The sequence below is a fragment of the Podarcis raffonei genome, chromosome 13 (genome assembly GCF_027172205.1).
Source record: "Podarcis raffonei isolate rPodRaf1 chromosome 13, rPodRaf1.pri, whole genome shotgun sequence".
Lineage (NCBI taxonomy): Eukaryota > Metazoa > Chordata > Lepidosauria > Squamata > Lacertidae > Podarcis > Podarcis raffonei.
Genome location: NC_070614.1, coordinates 53643368 through 53665759, shown reverse-complemented (window position 1 = coordinate 53665759; position 22392 = coordinate 53643368). Strand labels below are relative to the sequence as shown.

Sequence of the window (22392 nt, the reverse complement as noted above, 5' to 3'; positions counted from 1 at the left end):
TTGGAGGGTTCTGATCATCTCACACTTCTACTGTTTTACGTCTGAGCTTTTTCAATTAGCATTGTCCAAATTAGCAAACAAATAAAAAAAATTATGGGAAAGGTAACGACGATATTTCATACATCTTTTTCCATTATTGTTAACAACTACAACATAAGCAGCAAGCAAGGGCAATTACTATTGTTGTTGCTACTGCTCCTCCGGGCACGGAGCCCTTGGGCGCGTTCACACGTGCGCGGGATTCCCGCGTGTTCCGCGCGTGCCTCCCGGCGGCCCCGCCCCTCTCACGAGTTCGTTCTAGCAGCCGAGCCCCGCGCGGGGTGCAAGTCGCAGGACCCCCAGTTCATCCTCCCCATCGCTCATCAGACGGGGGGGGCGCCTTCGGGGGAACCCCCCTCCCCAGTAGTTTTGCAAGGTTTAAAAAATTATTCTTATGTAGAATTTGGTACTTCCAATTCCCCCAATTCTTTGCAAAAAAGCAAAATTGTTCCTACCCCCTTTGCAAATATTTTGTTTTGGGGGGGGGCGTTCCTTTTGTAGACTTACTCTCAAAGCTGGTGCGTGTGGGCTCTGCAAATATTTAGGGGAGAAGTGCAAGTATTTTGGGGGTGGGGTGGGGGTCCTGAAAGTATTTTTGGGGGGGTGTTCTGTTTTGCAAATATTTCGGAGAAAAGCCTTTGCAATGTTGGGGGGAGTTCTGCTTTTGCAAATATTTGGGGGGGGGTTCTGTTTTTGCAAATATTCCGAAGAGAAACCTTTGCAATGTTGGGGGGGGGCTTCTGCTTTTGCAAATATCCAGGGGGGGGGATTCAGTTTTGCAAATATTTAGGAGATAACCCTTTGCAAGTCTTTTTTTGGGGACGGGTCCTCCCTTTGCAAACATATCAGGGAGAAGCCTTTATTGCACAGCTTTTTTCCCGGGGGGGGGGCGGAGTTTGCTATCCTGCCTTTGCAAATATTTTTCCAGGCGAGCCCCCCTCCCGTTTCCCCTGCTTTGGGGAGAAGGCAGAAATCCTTTCACAACCTTTGGGAAGGACTGGAAGAAGTGTTCAGAGAGCTGAGCAAAGTCCCCCCCCCTTTGTGTGTGTGTTTTTTTGGGGGGGGCGTAAAGAAAGTGAAAAGCCTCTAATCTATTCCTGCAAAGTATTTGCTTCACAGTTTATTTTCCTGTGCAAATCTGGGTGAAAATTCCCTTTTCCTACATTTTCTGGGGGGTGTGCAGGGAAAATTGTGGGTTTTTTTGTGGGGTGGGGGCAAGAATTCAGACCTGCACAGAAGCTGCTTAAAAAAGAGTGACACTACTTTGGATTTTTTTTTTTTAAAGATTCCTAACCCGGATCCACTTATCCCGCCCCCCTCCCGCCTCTGCCCCCCCCCTCCAAAGTCTCCTGGCTCTCACCCAACCCAGCATAGACTTTTTCAGATCTGCACCACAACGGCTGCTTCTTCCAGAGTCTCCTGTTCTGCAGTTTAGGGGGGTTCCTTTGTCCTTCGCTTGGGATTTTTCTGCCATTCCGGACTTTCTGGTTTGGAAGAGCAGCGCTGCTCCCATCGTGGATTTCATTTTTGGGAAACATTGGAGCCTTTGTCCTGGGACGGACCTGGTGGTTTCCCCCTTAAAAGTATTGCTGTCTTCCCTGAACAATCGCAACGTCCGAAAAGTTGCAAGGATCCCTATTGTTGCAAAAAAAGGTCTTTTTTTTTTAGGGGGTGCAATCCATATTTCCTTCCCCGGTTTCGGGGGTCCCGCACCCCGCAAAAAGCGACGCGTCGCATTGTCTCGGCCGAAAAACCACCTTGTGGAGAGGAAAGCCAGACAGAGCTCCGAAAGTTCGTCCGAGGCAGGAGTTTGCTGAACAATTTTTTAATTTTGCATTTGTGGGTGTTTTGTGTGGTTCGGAATTTTTATTTTATCTTTGGCGGCGCATATATTCCGCAACAGGATTTAATTTTTGGGGTGTGCGTCGCGAGGAATCTAGAGGCGCCTCAACCATGTTTGGAATCACTGTTTCTTGACCCCCCTGAAAACTGGGTTCTGGGATTTGATTTCTTCCTCCCCAGGAATCTTTTCTCGCGGCTGTGGATCCCGAGATTCCGTCCTCCTCCTCCTGCTGGGACTCATTCTGGCGTTCCTGGAGCGATGGCTGGCTGGCTGCTTTGCTTCTGGATCCCCTTCGCCCTGGCTGCGGAAGGTGAGGTACCACACGGGGTCTGGGTTCCGATCCAGACCCCAAAACCCGCCACGCTCACACACACAAGTGGAACGAAATCTCCCAACTTGGGAGTCAGCAGGACTCCTGGGTCGCTTCGGGGGGGGGGAAAGTGCAATTGTTGTTGAGAAGTGCTTTTTGGGGGTGTTGCGCCAGGATTCCTGGGTTTTCCAGAAGTTGGGCTGGAGCCCCGGACTCCTGGGTCCTCTCCCCGCTAAGAGAGAGATTTTGAGTTTTGCGGATTTTTCCTTCCCTCAGATGTTTCCCCTTCTGGCCCCCCCATCACTTTTCCCTCCTCGAGGCCTGATCTATTTTTGAAGCGCGCGTTCAAAGTGTTTTTTAAAGCCCCGCATTGATCTTGGGTAATGAGCCTCTGCGAGGCGATAGATTTTTCTTTCCTCTCCCCCCCCCCCCCGATATCGGCGCTTCCTTCTGCGCTCTCTTGCCCCCCCCCAGGAAAAAAAGGACAACGATTTGCAATAGGCTTTCATCTCTCCAAATTCCGATCCTCTCCCTCGCCCATCAATCTTCGCTGCCTGTGGTTTCCCCCCTACCCCAGTTGTCCCAAAGGATTTGGGGTGGGGCTTCCCTTCCCATTGTTGTAAAATAAAGTGCTTTTTCCCCTCTTCCCGGGGTTGGGGGGGTGGGGTGGGCGGATTTGGTCTTGGTGGGCTGCTGTGGAGTGAAGGATTCTGGGAGTCCGGACACCTGAGCTCCCCTGGGTGGAGAAGGGAGGGGCCTGGGGGCAGGTGAAGGCTGTGCCCCGGGGCATTGGGGGGGGAGTTTGCAGGACTCCTGGGTTCCCTGGAGGGAGGGGGGAGAAATGAGGGGGCAGCTCAGCGTCTTGGACCTATAGAAGCTGAGAACCAAGAGTCTTTGGGCAGATTGTCGGGGGTCAGGCTGGATGACCCTCAGGTGTCCCTTACAACTCTGCAATTCCATAGTTCCGCGGGAAAGTATGTAAGACTCCTGGGTCCTCTTGGAAACGGCGGGGAGGAGGTGGTGCTACTGGGCTGGAGCCCAGGGGAAGGCAAGTGGCTGGAATCCTGAGTTAGTTGGGGGATTTAGAATTGGCAAGTTGGAAGGGACCCCCAACGGTCATCCAGACTGACCCGCTGCAGGGCAGGAATCGCGTCCCTGGCAGGCAGCCTCCTGCCCTCTGCTTATATCTATCTCTTAAGGAAGGAGAGCCCGCCAGCTCCGGAGGGAGTCCCTTCCACCGTCAAACAGCTCTCACTTTCCGCCAACATCGTGTTAGGCTGCAGAGGAGGAGCGTCGCCTAGTGGGTGCAGCAGCTTCCGCCAACTGGGTGCTGAACGCTTGACGGGCAAGGCCAGGGTGGCAGGACTGCAGAAGGGGTTGTTGAGGTGGGAGGTAAAGCGCAGAAAAGTTTCCTCCTTGACGTGTTAGAAAAGTTTGAGCGCTTTGCCTGGGTCTCAGCGGCTTCGTTTTAAGGGAAAAGCCATGGCTTAGTGCTGGAGCGCCTGCTGGGAGTGCAGAAGGTTCCTGACTCAGCCTCCAGTGTCATCTCCAGGCTGGGAGAGCTACCTGCCCAAATGCCTCTTTAAAAAAACACACACAATTGCTGCTGAGCCAGGGGATAGATTCTTGCTGAGCAGCAGGACAGCTGCCTTGAGTGCAGAAGGCCTGAGAATCTCTCCTTTTTTGAAACATTGGGCAGCCGCTGCCGGCCAGTGTGAACAGTTCTAAGCTAAACTGCAGGGAGAGATGGCGGCTGGGTGGCAGAGCGGCTGCCTGGCATGCAGAACGCTCGAGGTTCAACCTCCCTCTGCCAGGCAGACTTGAATTTTATTATTACAATCACAGAATAGGCATCCTGAACTATATGGAGCACCACAACGGTGCCCGAGGGACCCAGGAGTCCTGCCATCTCTTGCCAGCCCAGAACCCAGGAGTCCTGCGCCCCCTGGTTCCCCAAAGGGCCAAGACCCCCCCCCAGTAATCTGAACACCCAGATCCCGAATCTGCTTCTACCTCCTACTCACCCCCTCACCTGATTTCCCCTTCATTTCCCCCTTTTTTCTCCCATCCAGAAAAGCTAAAACCTCATTGAAAAGGGATTAAAATCCAGGCCAAAGTGGGGAAAAAACCCCTTCGTAGCTTTCAGCCCCAAACATCCCCAAGCCAAGAGAAAGCAAGGAATTTTTTTGGGGGGGTGTGTGCATTTGAAGCATGGTCCCTTTCTGCAAAAAAAGACCCCCCTTTTCTTAAGAAGCTCAGAAAGGAACTATCTTTTTCCCACCCACCCCAGGTCTGTAAAATCTCTTTTTTCTGTCTTATCTCCCCCCCAAAATCGCCCCCCACCCCACTTTTCTTCCACTATCTCTGCCTCCTTCCCTGATCTCCTCCTCGGAGGTCAGGTCTGTCCCAAGGCTGTGAAGGGGCAGCGGAGCGTGTAACGCATTAATTGAATCCTCTATTGTGGCTCCAGAAAAAAACCCCATCCTTTTGCAAACCCACTAAGATGGGAATTTTTTTGGGGGGGGGCACGATGCTCGCCGCTCCGTGTCTCAAAAGCTTGCAAAGGGGGGGGGTGTGAAAGTAAGAAGAAGAGTGCGGCTTTCTGGAGCAGGCATCTGGGCATGATTGTAGCGTTGTAGAGATGGAAAGGGACCCCCAAAGGTCATCCAGACCAACCCCGAATCGGTGCAGAAGAAAACCCTGACAGGTTATGTATGACCTCTGTTAAAAAACCTCCGGCGAAGGAGAACACCCGACATGTGTTCTTGCAGCGGGCAGCAGGGTGCCGTTACGGGAAAACCCGCCACGGGCAGGATTCGAACGCAAGGCCGGCACCCCTGCAGTTTCCAGCAACTGGTATTCAGATGCATTGCTGCCTCTTGACTGGGGAGGGCACAGAATAGCCCCCCATTGTCCTCTCCTCTGTTGTGAATTTGCCCAGGTTGTTGGCTCCTGTGGCAGGGAGTTCCACAGTTTAACTATGAAGCATGAAGAATACGAGGGTCAGGCCAATGGTTCTCACAGTGGCCAACCAGATACTCATTGTGGGGCACCAGGAAGCGGGATCCGAGTGCAAGAGCCGCTCTCCATCAGCTGGGGTTGAGAACCATCGCTGACTCTGACCATGGGCTCCTGAGGGTCATCCAGACCAACCCCCGCGAATAGCAGCTGTCTAGATCACCACGTTCCACACCGGTTGACGGAGGTTTTCGAGGATTTCGGACTAGGATTAAACGTGGGTGGTGCTGTGGGTTAAACCACGGAGCCTAGGACTTGCTGATCAGAAGGTCGGAGGTTCGAATCCCCGCAACAGGGTGAGCTCCTGTTGCTCAGTCCCTGCTCCTGCCAGCCTAGCAGTTTGAAAGCACACCAGTGCAAGTAGATAAATAGGCACCACTCTGGTGGGAAGGTAAATGGTGTTTCCGTGCGCTGCTCTGGTTCGCCAGAAGCGGCTTAGTCCTGCTGGCCACATGACCCGGAAGCTGTACACCGGCTCCCTCGGCCAGTAAAGCGAGATGAGCGCCGCAACCTCAGAGTCGGCCACGACTGGACCTAATGGTCAGGGGGTCCCTTTACCTTTATGTGCTCGGAATCTCCAGCGGGGCTTGCGTTCGAATCCTGCTTGCGGGTTTCTGGTTGTTGGATGGGACGGGCCGCTGGCCTGATCAGCAGCCGGGCTTAAATTACGTCCGTCCCTCCCAAGCTTTCGAGGCGTGCAGCAGCCATCAGTCTCTTCTTGCCTGCTTAACCTCCGTGCTTCTGCATGTCCTTGCGAAACCGCTGCATGTCAGTGCAGACCATTGGGTCACTTGAGTCCAGGGCTGTCCACTTTTTTTTGAGGTCAGACTTTGGACCAGGACCTTTCCTGCTCGGTCGAGCTGAGATTACTCTATCCAGCCAGTTTGGGAGACTTCTGCATGAAAAGCACGGGCCCTGCCTGCTGACCGATGGACTTGGTGGTCAGGGAGCGCCTGTTTGGCATGTAGAATGCCCCGGGTTCAGCCCCCGACGGCGTCGTTTCATTCCGAACAATGAGGCCTAGAGCCTTGCTTTGTTTTAAAGGGGGTTTGGACGTAGCTCAGAGGGTAGAACAGGTGGTTGGCATGCAGAATGCCCCAGGTTGGCATCACCGGGTAGGTAACGTCCTGCCCCGAACCACGGGAAGAGAGGCTGTTAGCATTTCATTGCATTTATTTAAAACGTTTACAAAATGCTCAGTATTTGAAGCTTCTCTAACCGGCGCGCAGCTGCTTTGAGGAGTTTGCAAAACCAATAAAAGAAGGAGTTGGAAAGGACCCCAGTGGTCATCTAGTCCAACCCCCTGCAATGCAGGAATCTTTTGCCCAATGTGGGGGCTCGAACCCACAACCCTGAGATTCAAAGGCCATAATAGAGGTATAGCGCTCAGCTAGACCGAACGGAAGCTTTCTGGGTACCGGGAGGTGGGATTCGAACCCGTGGCTCGCGGGCAGGAGCTCAGCTGGACTGAATGGAAGCTTTTCGGGTACTGGGAGGTGGGATTCGAACCCATGACTCGCGGGCAGGAGCTCAGCTAGACTGAACGGAAGCTTTCCGGGTACCAGGAGTTGGGATTCGAACCTGCAGCTCGTGGGCAGAAGCTCAGCTAGACTGAATGGAAGCTTTCCGAGTACCGGGAGGTGGGATTCGAACCCGCGGCTCGCGGGCAGAAGCTGAGAAAAATTCCCGCCGGAGACCCGACGTGACTGGTCCCCCACATTCGCACACCGTGGCTGAGTTTGTGGTGGGTGTCTGTGATTCGAACTCGGGTCTCTCCCAGGTCTTGGCCCGACTCTGCAGGGGAAAGAACAGAAACTTGAGTCCTAGGTCTCTGTCCTGCGTGGGGGTGAGAAACTAGGTTTCTTTCTCTCGCCAGGCGCGGTGCCAGCGCCCGGGTCGTGTGGGGCGGCGAGAAATTCGGGGAGCTGCCTCCAGATCCCGGGACGGGGATTGGCGGGCACACCTCTGACCGCAGAAAGGCGGAGGCGGGTTCTAATCTCAGCGCCTGGCTCAGCCATCAAAGGCACAGATTCCTCTGTCTTGCATCTGCCCGGGCCTGTAATGCTGCTTTTCTGCTATCAAAGGAGGCGAGATCGAGATCCGCCCCACGGTTGCAAGCAGAGGCTCTCTCCCCCCCCCCGCATTAGCAAAGAGCTAGCGTATTTTCCCGTGTATAAGACGCCCCCATGTATAATACGACCTTTTTTTGAGCCCCAAATTAAGAAATAAATAATTGCAACATGTCAGGTGACCCCTATTCTTTTTGAGCCCCAAATTAAGAAATAAATAATTGCAACATGTCAGGTGACCCCTAATTTTTTTGAGCCCCAAATTAAGAAATAAATAATTGCAACATGTCAGGTGACCCCTATTCTTTTTGAGCCCCAAATTAAGAAATAAATAATTGCAACATGTAAGATGACCCCTATTCTTTTTGAGCCCCAAATTAAGAAATAAATAATTACAAAATGTCAGGTGACCCCTAATTTTTTTGAGCCCCAAATTAAGAAATAAATAATTGCAACACTCCGTGTGTGAGATGACCCCCCCCCAATTTTAAACTTAAAAAAATTAGGGGGAAATATAGCCTTATACATGGAAAAAAATTCAGTATTTTGCGGGGAGGGGGTGCTGGGGGGCAGGCAGGCGCTGAAACAGGGCTATGATGTTGGCGCTGAAGCGCAAAGCGAAAAAGTGGGGCGGCTTTGGAAGTGGGGAGCATAAGAAGGGGGGTCGTCCAGTTGGGAAGGGGATCCCTAGAAATCATCTAGTCCAACCCGCCGCAATGCAGGAATCTCAACTAAAGCATTCAAGACGGGGTGCGGTGCGAAAAACCTGGGGATCTGGGTAGACGGAGTCTGAACCTGGAGGTTCCATCGTACGAAGAGCCAGCACCTTGTTCCCACAGTGTCTGAAAAGGTTCCCCAAGGAGGATTCGAACACAGGACCCGCACTTTGAGGTTTGCAGCAACTGGGATCCGGAAATTGCCGCTGCCTCTGACCGTGGAGGGAAAGCATAGCCATTTAACTTATATGCAGAATTCATCATGCGAAAGGCTGGGCTGGATGAATCCCAAGCCGGAATTAAGATCGCCGGAAGAAATATCAACAACCTCAGATATGCAGATGACACAACCTTGATGGCAGAAAGTGAGGAGGAATTAAAGAACCTTTTAATGAGGGTGAAAGAGGAGAGCGCAAAATATGGTCTGAGGCTCAACATCAAAAAAACGAAGATCATGACCACTGTTTCCCATCACCTCCTGGCAAATAGAAGGGGAAGAAATGGAGGCAGTGAGAGATTTTACTTTCTTGGGCTCCATGATCACTGCAGATGGTGACAGCAGCCACGAAATTAAAAGACGCCTGCTTCTTGGGAGAAGGGCAATGACAGGCCTAGACAGCATCTTGAGAAGTAGAGATGTCACCTTGCCAACAAAGGTCCGTATAGTTAAAGCTCTGGTTTTCCCAGTAGTGATGTATGGAAGTGAGAGCTGGACCACAAAGAAGGCTGATCGCTGAAGAATGGATGCTTTTGTGTTCTGGTGCTGGAGGAGACTCTGGAGAGTCCCATGGACTGCAAGAAGATCAAACCTCTCCAATCTGAAGGAAATCAGCCCTGAGTGCTCACTGGAAGGACAGATCCTGAAGCTGAGGCTCCAAGACTTTGGCCACCTCATGAGAAGAGAAGACTCCCTGGAAAAGACCCTGATGTTGGGAAAGATGGAGGGCAGAAGGAGAAGGGGATGACAGAGGACGAGATGGTGGGACAGTCTTCTCGAAGAGACCAGCATGAGTTTGACCAAACTGCGGGAGGCAGTGGAAGACAGGAGGGCCTGGCGTGCTCTGGTCCAGGGGGTCACGAAGAGGCGGACACGACTAAACGACTCAACAACAACAACTTAAAATAATCCTTTCCCCTGTGTGTTTTTAAAAAGCACTATTGTATGTTTTCCATTTTGTCCTTATACGCAGATACGGTTCACGGTTCCAGCCTTGAAATGAAATTATTTGTCAGCTGTAGACCAGTGACATCAGCCGCAAGGGACCTCGATGTACTGCTGGCCTGACATGGGAGTATCGCAGCCTAGTGTAAAAGGAGAGCGTGCAGGATCAGGTCCAAGAAGGTCCATCTAAGTCCGGCCTCCTGCTCCTGCAGTGGCCAAATACCCCATAGAACTTAGGAATCTAAGATAGACTGGCTGTGGAGCTGGAGGCTCCATTAGGACCTCAGAAGAGCCCGGCTGCAGGATCAGGCCCATGGCCCATCTGGTCCAGCATCCTATTCTTACAGGGGCTGCCGACCAGACGCCCATTGTGGCAGGATCCGAACCCAAGACCAGAACTCTCCCCTCTCGTCGTCCCCACCAGCTGACATGCAGAAGCATCGCTGCCTCTGACCAGCGGGCCTTATCCTCAGCGAACTTCTCCGATCCTCCGCCAAAGCCATCCAGTGGCAGGGAGTTCCACAGGCTTAACTACACACTGCATGAAAGAAGCGGAGGGGCGGAGTATAGCCATTGAGGCTCCTAGCTTTCGACAGCCGCCGCATGCATTTTTCCTCGCTTGCCTTTTCCTTCTAAAAAAAAAAAAAAAAAAGCGCCACAAGGCAGGGGGATTCGAACCCGCAACCCGGCGCGCTAACCACTAGGCCGTCCAGCTCGCAGCCGGCTCCTCCAGAGTCGCAAGCAGGGTGGGAGAAAGGGAAGGAATCACCACGCCCTGCCCTGCGTGCGTGGAGACTTTTTATTAATTAAATCCAGGGCACGGCTCCCAGCGCACTCGTTAATGCGCTCCTCGCATGGTTTAATTACAGTCGCGTCCTGCCCCCGTGGGCAGAGAGAGGGGGGCCCAGGTGTCTGCGCGCCCCATAAACGCTCCTTTTAATAGCCCCCCTCGGAAAAAGGAAAGCGCGTTGTGCCATTCCTTCCCCAGGCCTGGGCAGGTCTGGAAAAGGCAGGGTGTAACATCACAATCGAACCCACAACAAAAGCTTCGCTTGGCTTCTGTGCCAAGGCCAGGCCTCCCACCCCCAAGAAACCCCCAATTATCTCACCGCCCCCCATTTTGCAAGACGCAACGCAGGGAGCCTCTGCCCTCGCCCTGCCTGCCTTGGAATCACAGCCCTGCAGGATGAGGCCCGCATCCTGTCCCCGCAGTGGTCTCCATGAATCAGGATTCGAACGCAAGACCCACTCTTCCCTCTTCCTGCGGTTTGCGGCAACTGCGATTCGGCACCATCGCCGCCTCCGACCTCGGAGCCATCCACCTGCCCGATCCTCTTTTATTTTTATATAATTTTTTTATTGATTTTCGCAACATTATAAACAAAACAAACATAAACAAACATGGATCATAACCTTATTCAAATTACACTTATGAACATTGTTAATTGACTTCCTCGCTTCCCCTTGGTTGAATTTCCGTGCACTTTTAACGGTTTTTCAAATCTATCCTCTTTTAAAGCCGTCCGGTTCGGCGGCTGCCGCTTCCTTCTTGTGGCAAGGAGTTTCGCAGTTTAACGGAGCATAGCTGCCTTTGGGGAGTTAGCAGGAGAGAGGGGTGGGCTCATGGGCTCTCCAGAGGCAGCGGTTGCTGTGCAGGATGCGGCCCTTTCGGTTGCACGCCGTAAGATTTGGCTTGGGAAGTTCCAGTTCCTGGATCTGTCCACCTGTCCTGGGGAGGACAGAAAGCGAGGAAAGGAAAAGGGACTGTATTTCGCACCCAAGCCCCAATTCTGCGCTGCAAGAAGGAACTTTCGTTTATCCGTTCTGAATCTTGCAACACTCAGCTTTCCGGTCTTACGAGAGAGAAAAACTTTCTTCAATCCTGGATACTTAGCCTTGCTAAAGACTTGACGTTTTCCTCCCCAAAAAAGTTTTCGATTTGAGTTTCTACTGAAAGGAGGCTGCATTTTAATCTTGCGTTTTAATCTTGTTTTTTAAGTTGTATTTCAATCAATTGTTTTTATATCTGGTGTTAGCCGCCCTGAGCCCGGTCTTGGCTGGGGACGGCGGGGTATAAATAAAAATTATTATTATTATTATTATTATTATTATTATTATTATTATTATTATTCAATCCGCTTTCTCCAGGCAGCGCATCATTTTAGGAACTCCTCTCAGCTCGCCTCTTCCTCACCGTTTTTCCAAAACTCCTAAACGCTGCAACTTTTCTGGAGAAAGCATTCTCGCTCCATCCCCTTGCTCTGCTTCTGACCCTTTTTGCAACTCTTCCATATCCGTTCCAAGGCCAGGCACCCAGAACCCTAGTGTTCCAAAATACAGTTTGGGTGCAACAGTGCTAAGAAAACCGGCAGTATTGTTTTTTGATTTTCCGAACCGGTGTGTCCTGCCAAGCCAAAGCAGCAAGCGCTTTTATCCGTCGGGGGGTTCTGCAGCTGAACCCCCAAACTCGGCCCGCCAGATGTTTTTGGGACTACAATTCCCATCATCCCTGACCAGTGGTGCTGTTAGCTAGGGATGATGGGAGTTGTAGTCCCCCAAACAGCTGGAGGGCCGAGTTTGGGGGTGCCTGCATTTGTTCTTGTTGTTGAGTCGTGTCCGCCTCTTTGTGACCCCATGGACCAGAGCACGCCAGGCCCTCCTGTCTTCCACTGCCTCCCGCAGTTTGGTCAAACTCATGCTGGTCTCTTTGAGAACACTGTCCCACCATCTCGTCCTCTGTCGTCCCCTTCTCCTTGTGCCCTCCATCTTTCCCAACATCAGGGTCTTTTCCAGGGAGTCTTCTCTTCTCATGAGGTGGCCAAAGTCTTGGAGCCTCAGCTTCAGGATCTGTCCTTCCAGTGAGCACTCAGGGCTGATTTCCTTCAGAACGGAGAGGTTTGATCTTCTTGCAGTCCATGGGACTCTCAAGAGTCTCCTCCAGCATCAGAATTCAAAAGCATCCGTTCTTCGGCGATCAGCCTTCTTTATGGTCCAGCTCTCACTTCCATACATCACTACTGGGAAAACAAGAGCTTTAACTATACGGACCTTTGTCAGCAAGGTGATGTCTCTGCTTTTTAAGACGCTGTCTAGGTTTGTCATTGCTTTCCTCCCAAGAAGCAGGCGTCTCTTAATTTCGTGGCTGCTGTCACCATCTGCAGTGATCATGGAGCCCAAGAAAGTAAAATCTCTCACTGCCTCCATTTCTTCCCCTTCTATTTGCCAGGAGGTGATGGGACCAGTGGCCACGATCTTCGTTTTTTTGATACTGAGCTTCAGACCATATTTTGTGCCTGCATTCCTAGCTTTCTTTTCTGCGAATTCTTGAAAAATCAAGCAACTTCACCTTATCGTGGTTTACATTTATCATTGCTAAACCGTTTAGGCGTTCTTGAGCCGTTGTTGATTGAAAGAAAGACTTAATTTGTTTTAATATATCGAAACTTCTCTCGTCGGAGGCCGCTGTAGCTGGTAATGATACGAAAATGCATAATGCAATTAGAAGATTTGGAAAAAACGTTTTCCAAATTCGAGTTTTGCTGGCCAGGAGCAGTGGGAGTTGGGGCTTGCAACCGTGGATGGAAAGCCCCAGGCAGCTAGCTTAGACTGGCTGGCAGCAGTGCCCTGCCGCTGGAGGGATTTGCACCTGGGACCCTTCTACATTCCCAGCAGGGGCTCTTACCCAACTGAGCAACGTCTGGCCCTCTCGCCTTCTGTTTAAATTGGCACTTTTGTTTTAGGAGAAAGGAGGACGGCTGTGCGAAAGGCAGTTTGGTTCAATGAGTGTCGGAGGACTTGGGCCTGGGAGAGGTCAGGATTCGAACTCGCCACCCGGCAGCCCTGAAGCCCGCCGGGCGTGACCTTAGGGGCTCGTCTCAGCCCCTTGCAGGGCTCTTGTTGTTGGGGTTAGGTGAGGACCGAGGAGAGAACCACGTAGATTCCCTTTTGAGCTGCTCGGAGAGGGAGGAAAAGCACATAAATATGCAATAATGAAATATAAGTATTTAAAGACCTGGCTGCCGGCACACCGGTCGTTCAACCTGCTGCAACCTGCATAGAAAATCTGGGCCCCATTTGCTTTCCGGGGAACCCAGGAGTCCTGGCACGTGTGAGTCGTCCCCCGCCCACCGGCCCGTTCTTTTCTGAATCCTCGTTTAGGGGGGCGCCCTTTGTATAGCCACATCCTTGCACATCTGGGACGGATTTAGGCAGGAATGAGTGTGAGCTGATGGGTGGGGTGGGTGGGTGGGGGTGTTTGGCAGGGGGCGGGCTGCAACGAAGCCGCTCAGAATCGGGGAGGGGGTGTCTGCTATGGGGTGGTGGCCGTGTGTGGCGTGCAAAGTCCGTTGCACGGGGAGATTTACGGAAACTTTCCACTGCCGCATCTGTCGGCGCCTTGCTAGCAGTGTTTAAAAACAGCCCTGGCTCCCCCGGAAAAATCCTTTGCTGTAGCTTTTGTGTCGGGGCGGAAAGGGAACCCCAAAGGTCATCCAGCCCAACCCGCTGCAATGCAGAAAGCGCAGCCGCGGCCTTCGTCTTACAGCGCTAACTCTCTTTCAAATCGGAACCAGTGAAGGCGGTGAAGATCCTGTGTGAGTGTCTGGAGGCGGTTGGAGGATGGATGGTGGCTAACAGATTGAGGTTGAATCCTGACAAGACTGAAGTACTGTATTTGGGGGACAGGAGGCAGGCAGGTGTGGGGGACTCCCTGGTCCTGAATAGGGTAACTGTGCCCCTGAAGGACCAGGTGCGCAGCCTGGGAGTCATTTTGGACTCACTGCTGTCCATGGAGGCGCAGGTCAGTTCTGCATCCAGGGCAGCTGCCTGCCAGCTCCATCTGGTACGCAGGATGAGACCCTATCTGCCTGCAGAATGTCTAGCCAGAGTGGTGCATGCTCTGGTTATCTCTCGCTTGGACTACTGCAATGCGCTCTACCTGGGGCTCCCGTTGAAGGTGACCCGGAAACTACAACTAATGCAGAATGCGGCAGCTAGACTGGTGACTGGGAGCGGCCGCCGAGACCATATAACACTGGTCCTGAAAAACCTTCATTGGCTCCCAGTACGTTTCCGAGCTCAATTCAAAGTGCTGGTGCTGACCTTGAAAGCCCTAAATGGCCTCAAAGGCCCAGTATATCTGAAGGAGCGTCTCCACCTCCATCGTTCTGCCTGGACACTGAGTTCCAGCTCCGAGGGCCTTCTGGCGGTTCCCTCATTGCGAGAAGCCAAGTTACAGGGAACCAGGCAGAGGGCCTTCTCGGTGGTGGCGCCCGCCCTGTGGAACACCCTCCCACCAGATGTCAAAGAGAACAACAACTACCAGACTTTTAGACGACATCTGAAGGCAGCCCTGTTTAGGGAAGCTTTTAATGTTTAATAGGTTATTGTATTTTAGTGTTTTGTTGGAAGCCGCCCAGGGTGGCTGGGGAAGCCCAGCCAGATGGGCGGGGTATAAATAATAAATTATTATTATTGTTGTTGTTGTTGTTGCTGTTATTATTATTATTATTACAGGTCTACCAAGCAGTCTTTATTTCCCCTCGGAAGCGGGCTTTACTGATCCAGACCCGCTGTGCCCTACCTAGCTCAGTAATGTCTGCTTGCACTGGCAGCAGTGCGTCACCCCCCCCCCCCAGCCTGGTCGAAACCCTCCCCTCCCAACCCGCAGGGATTGAACTCCCCCCCCCCCCCCGGCCCTTCTGCACTCAAGGCAGGCTCTCTTGCCCCTGAGCTGAGGCCAGACCCGCCCCAACCTGGCCACAGTGATCCACACAATGGACACCTCCAGGCTTGACTACTGTAATCCGCTCTACGCGGGGCTGCCCTTGAAGCTGACCCAGAAACTCCAGCGGGTGCAGAATGCTGCAGCGAGGCTCCTCACGGGGTCCCTACCATGGGAGCATATTCACCCAGTGCTTTTCCAGCTGCACTGGCTCCCGGTGGAGTACAGGGTCAGATTTAAGGTGATGGTTTTGACCTTTAAAGCCCTTCACGGCCTAGGACCCTCGTACCTACGGGACCGCCTCTCCCGGTCTGCCCCACGGAGAGCCTCAAGGTCCATATATACCAACACCCTAGAGGTCCTGGGCTCTAAGAAAGTCAGATTAGCCTCAACCAGAGCCAGGGCCTTTTCAGTACTGGCCCCGGCTTGGTGGAACGCTCTGTCTGATGAGACCAGGGCCCTGTGAGATCTGATTTCTTTCCGCAGCGCCTGTAAGACAGAGTTGTTCCGCCTGGCCTTTGGCTTGGAGCCAATTTGATTCCCTCCCTCCCTCTCTTTCTTTTTTCTTTTTTCCTTTCTCCTCCTGCGATGAGGCTGCATTTTAATATTGTAATGTTTCAATATTTTAATGTTGTATTTTAATCTTGTTTTTAAGCTGTATTCATTCAACTTGCTTTTATTCTTGCTTGTTAGCCGCCCTGAGCCCGGCCTTGGCTGGGGAGGGTGGGGTATAAATAAAAATTATTATAGTATTATTATTATAAAACAAACCAGGTTCCTAGTCCTCATGATGCTGGTTTCGAAAGGGCCTTCTGCATGCCAAACAGGTGTCCCGCCACCGTCTTACGCCAAATATGCAGGGTGCCTGGAGTGTGGAAACACCCCCAGACACCCATCCTTCACCTCCGCCCTCCAGCTGCCTCCTAATGATTTTCCACTTGGCCCCCGTCCCGCTCGCCTCGGCCCCTGGGGCGTCGCAACTCGGAGGCGCCCTGTAATTACCCAGAGTTCCCTGCTGGCACCCACCCTTATTTGCTTATCTCGTGGGTGGGGGCGAGAAAGTCAGCGATTGCGGGGGGGGCGGCGAGTTAAACAGGAAGGAAGGAGAAAAATCTTCCTTTTGTTTCCAATTTCCTCTGTATCTAGTCCTGGTCCGTCGAATTGGGAGGGGGGGCAAGAGGAGCAGGGGACGCCTGGGTTTTCTGGGTGTTTAAATTTTTTTTTGGGGGGGTGTATTCGCATGTTCTCTGAGCCCTCCAGGAAGGGGGAGGCAGGCTGGAGAGTTTCTGGCAGGTGGGGAGGAATTTGCCTGTCTGGCTAAGCCAGAGGGGAGGGCGAGGAAGGAAATGGAGATTTTTTGGGGGGGCGGGCGATGTAATGTCAGGACCTGAGGGCTCCTGGTGGAGACAGAATGGCTCCCAGAGAGGGGAAAAACAAAACCAACTAGCTAGATCCATAGAGTCGGAAGGGGGGTCCCCAAAGGTCATCCAGCTGAACCCCCTCTGCAACGCAGAATTCTCAGATTTAAACATATCAATCACCTTTACATTTAGGATTCTCAGAATCCCTTGACCATCCCTTTTTTATTCAACTTATCATTCCCCCCCCCCAATTTGTTTTCTCTATTGTTAATTTCTCCAATATATTTTGTCCTTTACAAGTGTTACTCCAGCCCTTTTACTGCTTGCGACGTTCTCTTAAATAGACTATAAATTCCCCGCCATTCTTTTGTAAATTTCTTCTCGTCCTGATCTCTGATTCTCCCGGTCAGTTTCGCCATTTCGGCATAGACCATCGTCTTCATCAGTTGTTCTAATCTTTCCATCTTGTTTTCTTTCCATCTCTGGGCCAGTAATATTCTTGCTGCTGTCTACATAAATAATCTTTTCTGCTCTTTCGGAATCTCTGGGCCTAAAAAAACCTAACAAAAAAAGCCTCTGGTTTTTCACAAATGTTATTTTAAACATTTTTTTCCAACTCGTTATATATCTGCTTTTGTTACCTTGCACGTCCGACACAGATAGTGCCCATCGGAAAATTATTCCAGTCTCCTTTCTCGCAGCTTGAATCCGTTGGTTCAGCAGAAAACAAGCTAATTAAGCAATTGTTTTTTTTTAAAAAAATGCAGTTTGTTGGTTTTGTGGCATTTTGGCCCTCTTGACAACCCCCCTGCAAGGAAGACCCCCCTCTTCGTTTCCGCTTTCTTTCCCCTTTTTGAGAAAACTGGGAACAGGGAAGTGGAATGGCCAAAGGCCGTGTGGCAGGTCAGTGGCAAAAGAACAACAACCAGGACTTGAACCCAGGACCTTTGGACAGGAGGGTTGTTGTTTTTTTAATTTTGACTCAGATTAGGGATAGCCAATGAAGCTGAGCATTGGAAGATTCAGGGCGGGTAAAAGGGAAGCGCATAGTTAACCTATGGAACTCCCTGCTGCAGGATGGCCACCAACCTAGATGGCTTTAGATTAGCTTTCGATGAATTCACAGAGGAGAGGGCTATTGATGGCTCCTAGCCAACAATGCTGGATACCAGTTGCTGGAAATAACATGAGGGGAGAGGGTTGCTCTTGTACTCCCTGGTCCTGAATGGGACAACTGTGCCCCTGAAGGACCAGGTGCGCAGTCTGGGAGTCATTTTGGACTCACCGCTGTCCATGGAGGCGCAGGTCAGTTCTGTGTCCAGGGCAGCTGTCTGTCAGCTCCATCTGGTACGCAGGATGAGACCCTCCCTGCCTGCAGACTGTCCGGCCAGAGTGGTGCATGCTCTGGTTATCTCCCGCTTGGTCTTCAATGCGCTCCACATGGGGCTCCCTTTGAAGGTGACTCGGAAACCACAATTAATCCAGAATGCGGCAGCTAGACTGGTGACTGGGAGTGGCTGTCGAGACCACAGAACACCGGTCCTGAAAGACCTACATTGGCTCCCAGGATGTTTCCGAGCACAATTCAAAGCATTGGTAAAGGTAAAGGGACACCTGACCGTTAGGTCCAGTCGTGGCCGACTCTGGGGTTGCGACGCTCATCTCGCTTTATTAGCCGAGGGAGCCGGTGTACAGCTTCCGGGTCATGTGACCAGCATGACCAAGCCGCTTCTGGCGAACCAGAGCAGTGCACGGAAACGCCGTTTAACTTCCCGCTGGAGCGGTGCCTATTTATCTACTTGCACTGGTGTGCTTTCGAACTGCTAGGTTGGCAGGAGCAAGGACCGAGCAATGGGAGCTCACCCGGGCGCGGGGATTCGAACTGCCAACCTTCCGATCAGCAAGCCCTAGGCTCTGTGGTTTAGACCACAGCACCTGCTGGCCTTGAAAGCCCTAAACGGCCTCAAAGGCCCAGTAGACCTGAAGGAGCGTCTCCACCCCCATCGTTCTGCCCGGACACTGAGCTCCAGCACCGAGGGCTGTCTGGCGGTTCCCTCCCTGCGAGAAGCCAAGTTACAGGGAACCAGGCAGAGGGCCTTCTCGGTGGTGGCGCCCGCCCTGTGGAACACCCTTCCACCAGATGTGAAGGAAATAAAGAACTATCTGACTTTTAGAAGACATCTGAAGGCAGCCCTGTTTAGGGAAGCTTTTAATGTTTGATGCATTATCGTATTTTAGTGTTTTGTTGGAAGCTGCCTAGAGTGGCCGGGGAAGCCCAGCCAGATGGGCGGGGTATAAATAAATTATTATTATTATTATTATTATTATTATTATTATTGCTGTTGTTATTATTATTATTATTCGAATCCTACTTTCTGGGTTTCCCGTTGTGTCCAGTTTGCCAGGGTGCTGGCCTAGATGGGGCCCTGATCCAGCAAGCCCTTCTTGCATTCGCAAAATCCTTCCCCATCTTGACTCCCATGGTCCTCTGCTCAAGTCGTGCATTTGAGACCCCCCCCTTCCAACATGGGGGCGAAAGGGTGGGCGGGGGGCTTGCTCAAACAAAGGGCCCTTTTGTTTTCTCGGGAGACCTTGGCAGAGGCAGAGAGCCCGCTTCAGGTATCCATCCCTTTGCCACCATGCACCAAGATATTTTTTGTAAGGTGGGGGATACAACCCGCCCCCCGGTTTGCATTGAGGAGGGTGGGGGGGGGAAATAAACTTTAGCCAGATGAGGTCCCCAGACCACCTAGTCCAGCATCCTGCCCTCAAAGTGGCCAACCCGAATCTGCAATCAGAATTCGAACCCAAGACCCGCTCTCCCCTCCTGCAGTTTCCGGCATCCGCTCGCCTTGCTGCCTCCAATTGTGCAAGACATAGTATAGCCATCCTGGCTAGTAGTTTGTGGTTGTGAGTCGCTGCCTCAAGTGGGAGGGAGTTCCGCAGGCTAACTGTATGCTTCACTTTGCACAATTGAAGCGGGGGGGGGGGCGGACTCTCGTGCAACAGAGTTGCATCCCCCTCAGGAAAAGGAAAAACCCTCTTCTGAAGCCGCCTGGTTCTTCCTGTGGGAGGCAGTTCCGCGGTTTAACGGCGCGTCGGAGAAGGGCTTTTTAAAATAAAAAAACCCAGAAAGTGGATAAAGGGGGACGGGGAGGCGTCAGATGCGGATGATGTAAGGGGGGGGCACGTGTGTCGGTGAAATGGTGGGAGTTGTCTTCCTAGCCCTGGGCGGTGGCGGCAGCCGCAGAGGCTGTTTGAGGAAATGACGCGAGTCCGGCTTTTTATAAATATGCCGCCACCGAGTGACCACCTTTGACCCTTTGGGAGTCAGCGTCGTTCCCAGAACCTCATGCAATTGTGTGAGTGGGGGTCCGGGAATTGGCTCAGTGGTTTTTTTTCCCCTTTTTGGTCTGTGTGAAAAAACAAGAGCAGGATTTTGGTGGGTGTGGATTTCAGCCCGGATTTCTGGACCACCTGGGTGGCGGGGTGTAGAGATAGATAGATAGATAGATGATAGATAGATAGATAGATAGATAGATAGATAATAGATAGATTTTTGTTGTTGAGTCGTTTAGTCGTGTCCGCCTCTTCGTGACCCCTGGACCAGAGCACGCCAGGCCCTCCTGTCTTCCACCGCCTCCCGCAGTTTGGTCAAACTCATGCTGGTACCTTTGAGAACACTGTCCCACCATCTCATCCTCTGTCGTCCCCTTCTCCTTGCGCCCTCCATCTTTCCCAACATCAGGGTCTTTTCCAGGGAGTCTTCTCTTCTCATGAGGTGGCCAAAGTCTTGGAGCCTCAGCTTCAGGATCTGTCCTTCCAGTGAGCACTCAGGGCTGATTTCCTTCAGAATGGATCGGTTTGATCTTCTTGCAGTCCATGGGACTCTCAAGAGTCTCCTCCAGCACCAGAATTCAAAAGCATCAATTCTTCGGCGATCAGCCTTCTTGATGGTCCAGCTCTCACTTCCATACATCACTACTGGGAAAACCAGAGCTTGAACTATAGGGACCTTTGTTGGCAAGGTGATGTCTCTGCTTTTTAAGATGCTGTCTAGGTTTGTCATCGCCTTTCTCCCAAGAAGCAGGCGTCTTTTAATTTCGTGACTGCTGTCACCATCTGCAGTGATCATGGAGCCCAAGAAAGTAAAATCTCCCACTGCCTCCATTTCTTCCCCTTCTATTTGCCAGGAGGTGATGGGCCCAGTGGCCATGATCTTCGTTTTTTTGATGTTGAGCTTCAGACCATATTTTGCGCTCTCCTCTTTCACCCTCATTAAGATGTTCTTTAATTCCTCCTCACTTTCTGCCATCAAGATTGTGTTATCTTCATAGATAGATAGATATTATATGAAGCAAATTCTCTAGGGAATTTGCACCCTTTAAAAATGAATTGCACCCAACATCCGCGGCTGTCGCTCTGTGGGAAGGTACAATTTTTAAAAGGGGACCTTTGGCAGCAACGGCAACAGAGACGCCCTCTCTGTTTTAAGATGCAATTTTGTTCTCTTCCCAATGCTGGCTCTTTTAAATGCCTATTCCGCTTCTGACCTCCTTTTACAAGGTTTTGTTTTGAAATGGTTTTAAGTGCTGGGGCGATGAACCCTCTGGCACATTTGCAAAGCTAGGCAGGGCCTGGCCTGGTTTAAAATTAGATGGGAGACCGTGTGTTGAGATCGCTGCATTGCAGCGGGTTGGTCTGGATGACCCCCCGGTGTCCCTTCCAGGTGTGTGATTCTAGGAATAATACTTCATTTCTGTTGTTAATTTTGCTGCATTAATTGTGCACTCCTGCCTTCCTCTGCAATGCCTTGCTTTTGAACGCTTTTAAGGGAACGTCTTGCGGCTTCCTCGCGAGGAGGCGACGGGAAGGAAGCTCTGATCCGCTCCTCCTTTAGAGGACCCAGGCGTCCTGGGTTCACAGATTCCCCCCCAAAAATTCCCCATGCTCCTGCTCCCCCCATTTTTTCCAAACTCAACAGGCGGACAGGCAGAATTGTAAACCGCGAGGCTTTTAGCCTCGTGGTCTTAAAAGATACCAAGAATAAAGAAAACACAAACCCCTGCAAAGGAAAAAACCTTCCTGACTTGCATTTCCTCAAGCAAGCAGGCGTCTGAATCGATAACGTTGGAGATATCTTGGCTCTCCACCTGATTCAAGAGACGCTTTTAAAGCGTTCAATTTCATTAAACGTAAAACAAGACGAACGGCGTACGTATTCCAGCGAAAGGGAGGCAAACTCACAGGCCAGGGGATACAGGGTCAGGAAACGAAAGATATAACGAGAAACGTTAAAAGGGATATTTATTGGTACAGATAAGAACTCAAACAGCGGATCTAGAACTCGCCTAATCAAAACCATCGCCGGATGAAATCATATTTTGGATGCAATTTGCCATCTGTGCGGGTGCATTGCTAAATCACAGAAAGCCGCCAGCAGCGATTATTATTAATTATTATTATTGGTTAGTAATATGATGTCTGTTGCCTGCGTTCACCAGCAAGTCCCCGGGAGGGATGCGGCAGGTTAAAATTCAGAATTGGAAACCGTTAAAAGAAATTACAGGCTTGGGAATTGGCGTGGGCCCTGAAAAATGCACAATTCTCACGTGACGAAGGCCTTCGGAGTGAAGATGGGCGACTCCTGCGCTTGCTGGAAGTGAATATGTTTTTATATATGTTGGGGCAACTCAGATGGGCAGGGTGCGAATAATAAAATAATTACCCTCATCGTTAATGATTATAATAATTTGCACCTTGGGCAGTGAGATCAGTGACTGATTTGTATTGTAATGCCGAACCTCAAAACGTCAACATTTCTGTCCCTGCGATTGGCCCTTTTAACGAGAAACGCAAACTTTCCCGAAGGTTGAGATTTAAGGGATTAGATGGCTTGTTTTTTACTAAGATAGCATTTTGACCCTGAAAGCCTGTTGACCCGTAAGGGGGGGTGAGTGGGCAAAAAATCCCAAAATCCGCATTAGGGCAGTGGCTTTATAGGAAATGCGCAAACTTCCCAGTTACACAGAACTCCTCTTATATATAATTTTTTTATTAATTTTAACATATCGTTTTCAACAATAATTAAACATACTTTTACATCTTATACAAATTTTTGGACTTCCATCAATCTCGTCTGAAAATTTTCC

At 51.2% G+C, this 22392-nt stretch overlaps 1 protein-coding gene across 1 annotated transcript in view; it reads left to right on the top strand.

The window, feature by feature from the left end:
* Positions 1-1730: 1730 nt before the first annotated feature.
* Positions 1731-22392, top strand: part of EPHB4 (EPH receptor B4) — a 58106-nt gene continuing 37444 nt past the window's right edge. The window contains exon 1 of the mRNA XM_053362188.1: positions 1731-2192. Coding sequence (XP_053218163.1) covers positions 2141-2192 — 52 coding nt within the window. The 5' untranslated portion in view covers positions 1731-2140. The remainder of the gene's footprint in view (positions 2193-22392) is intronic.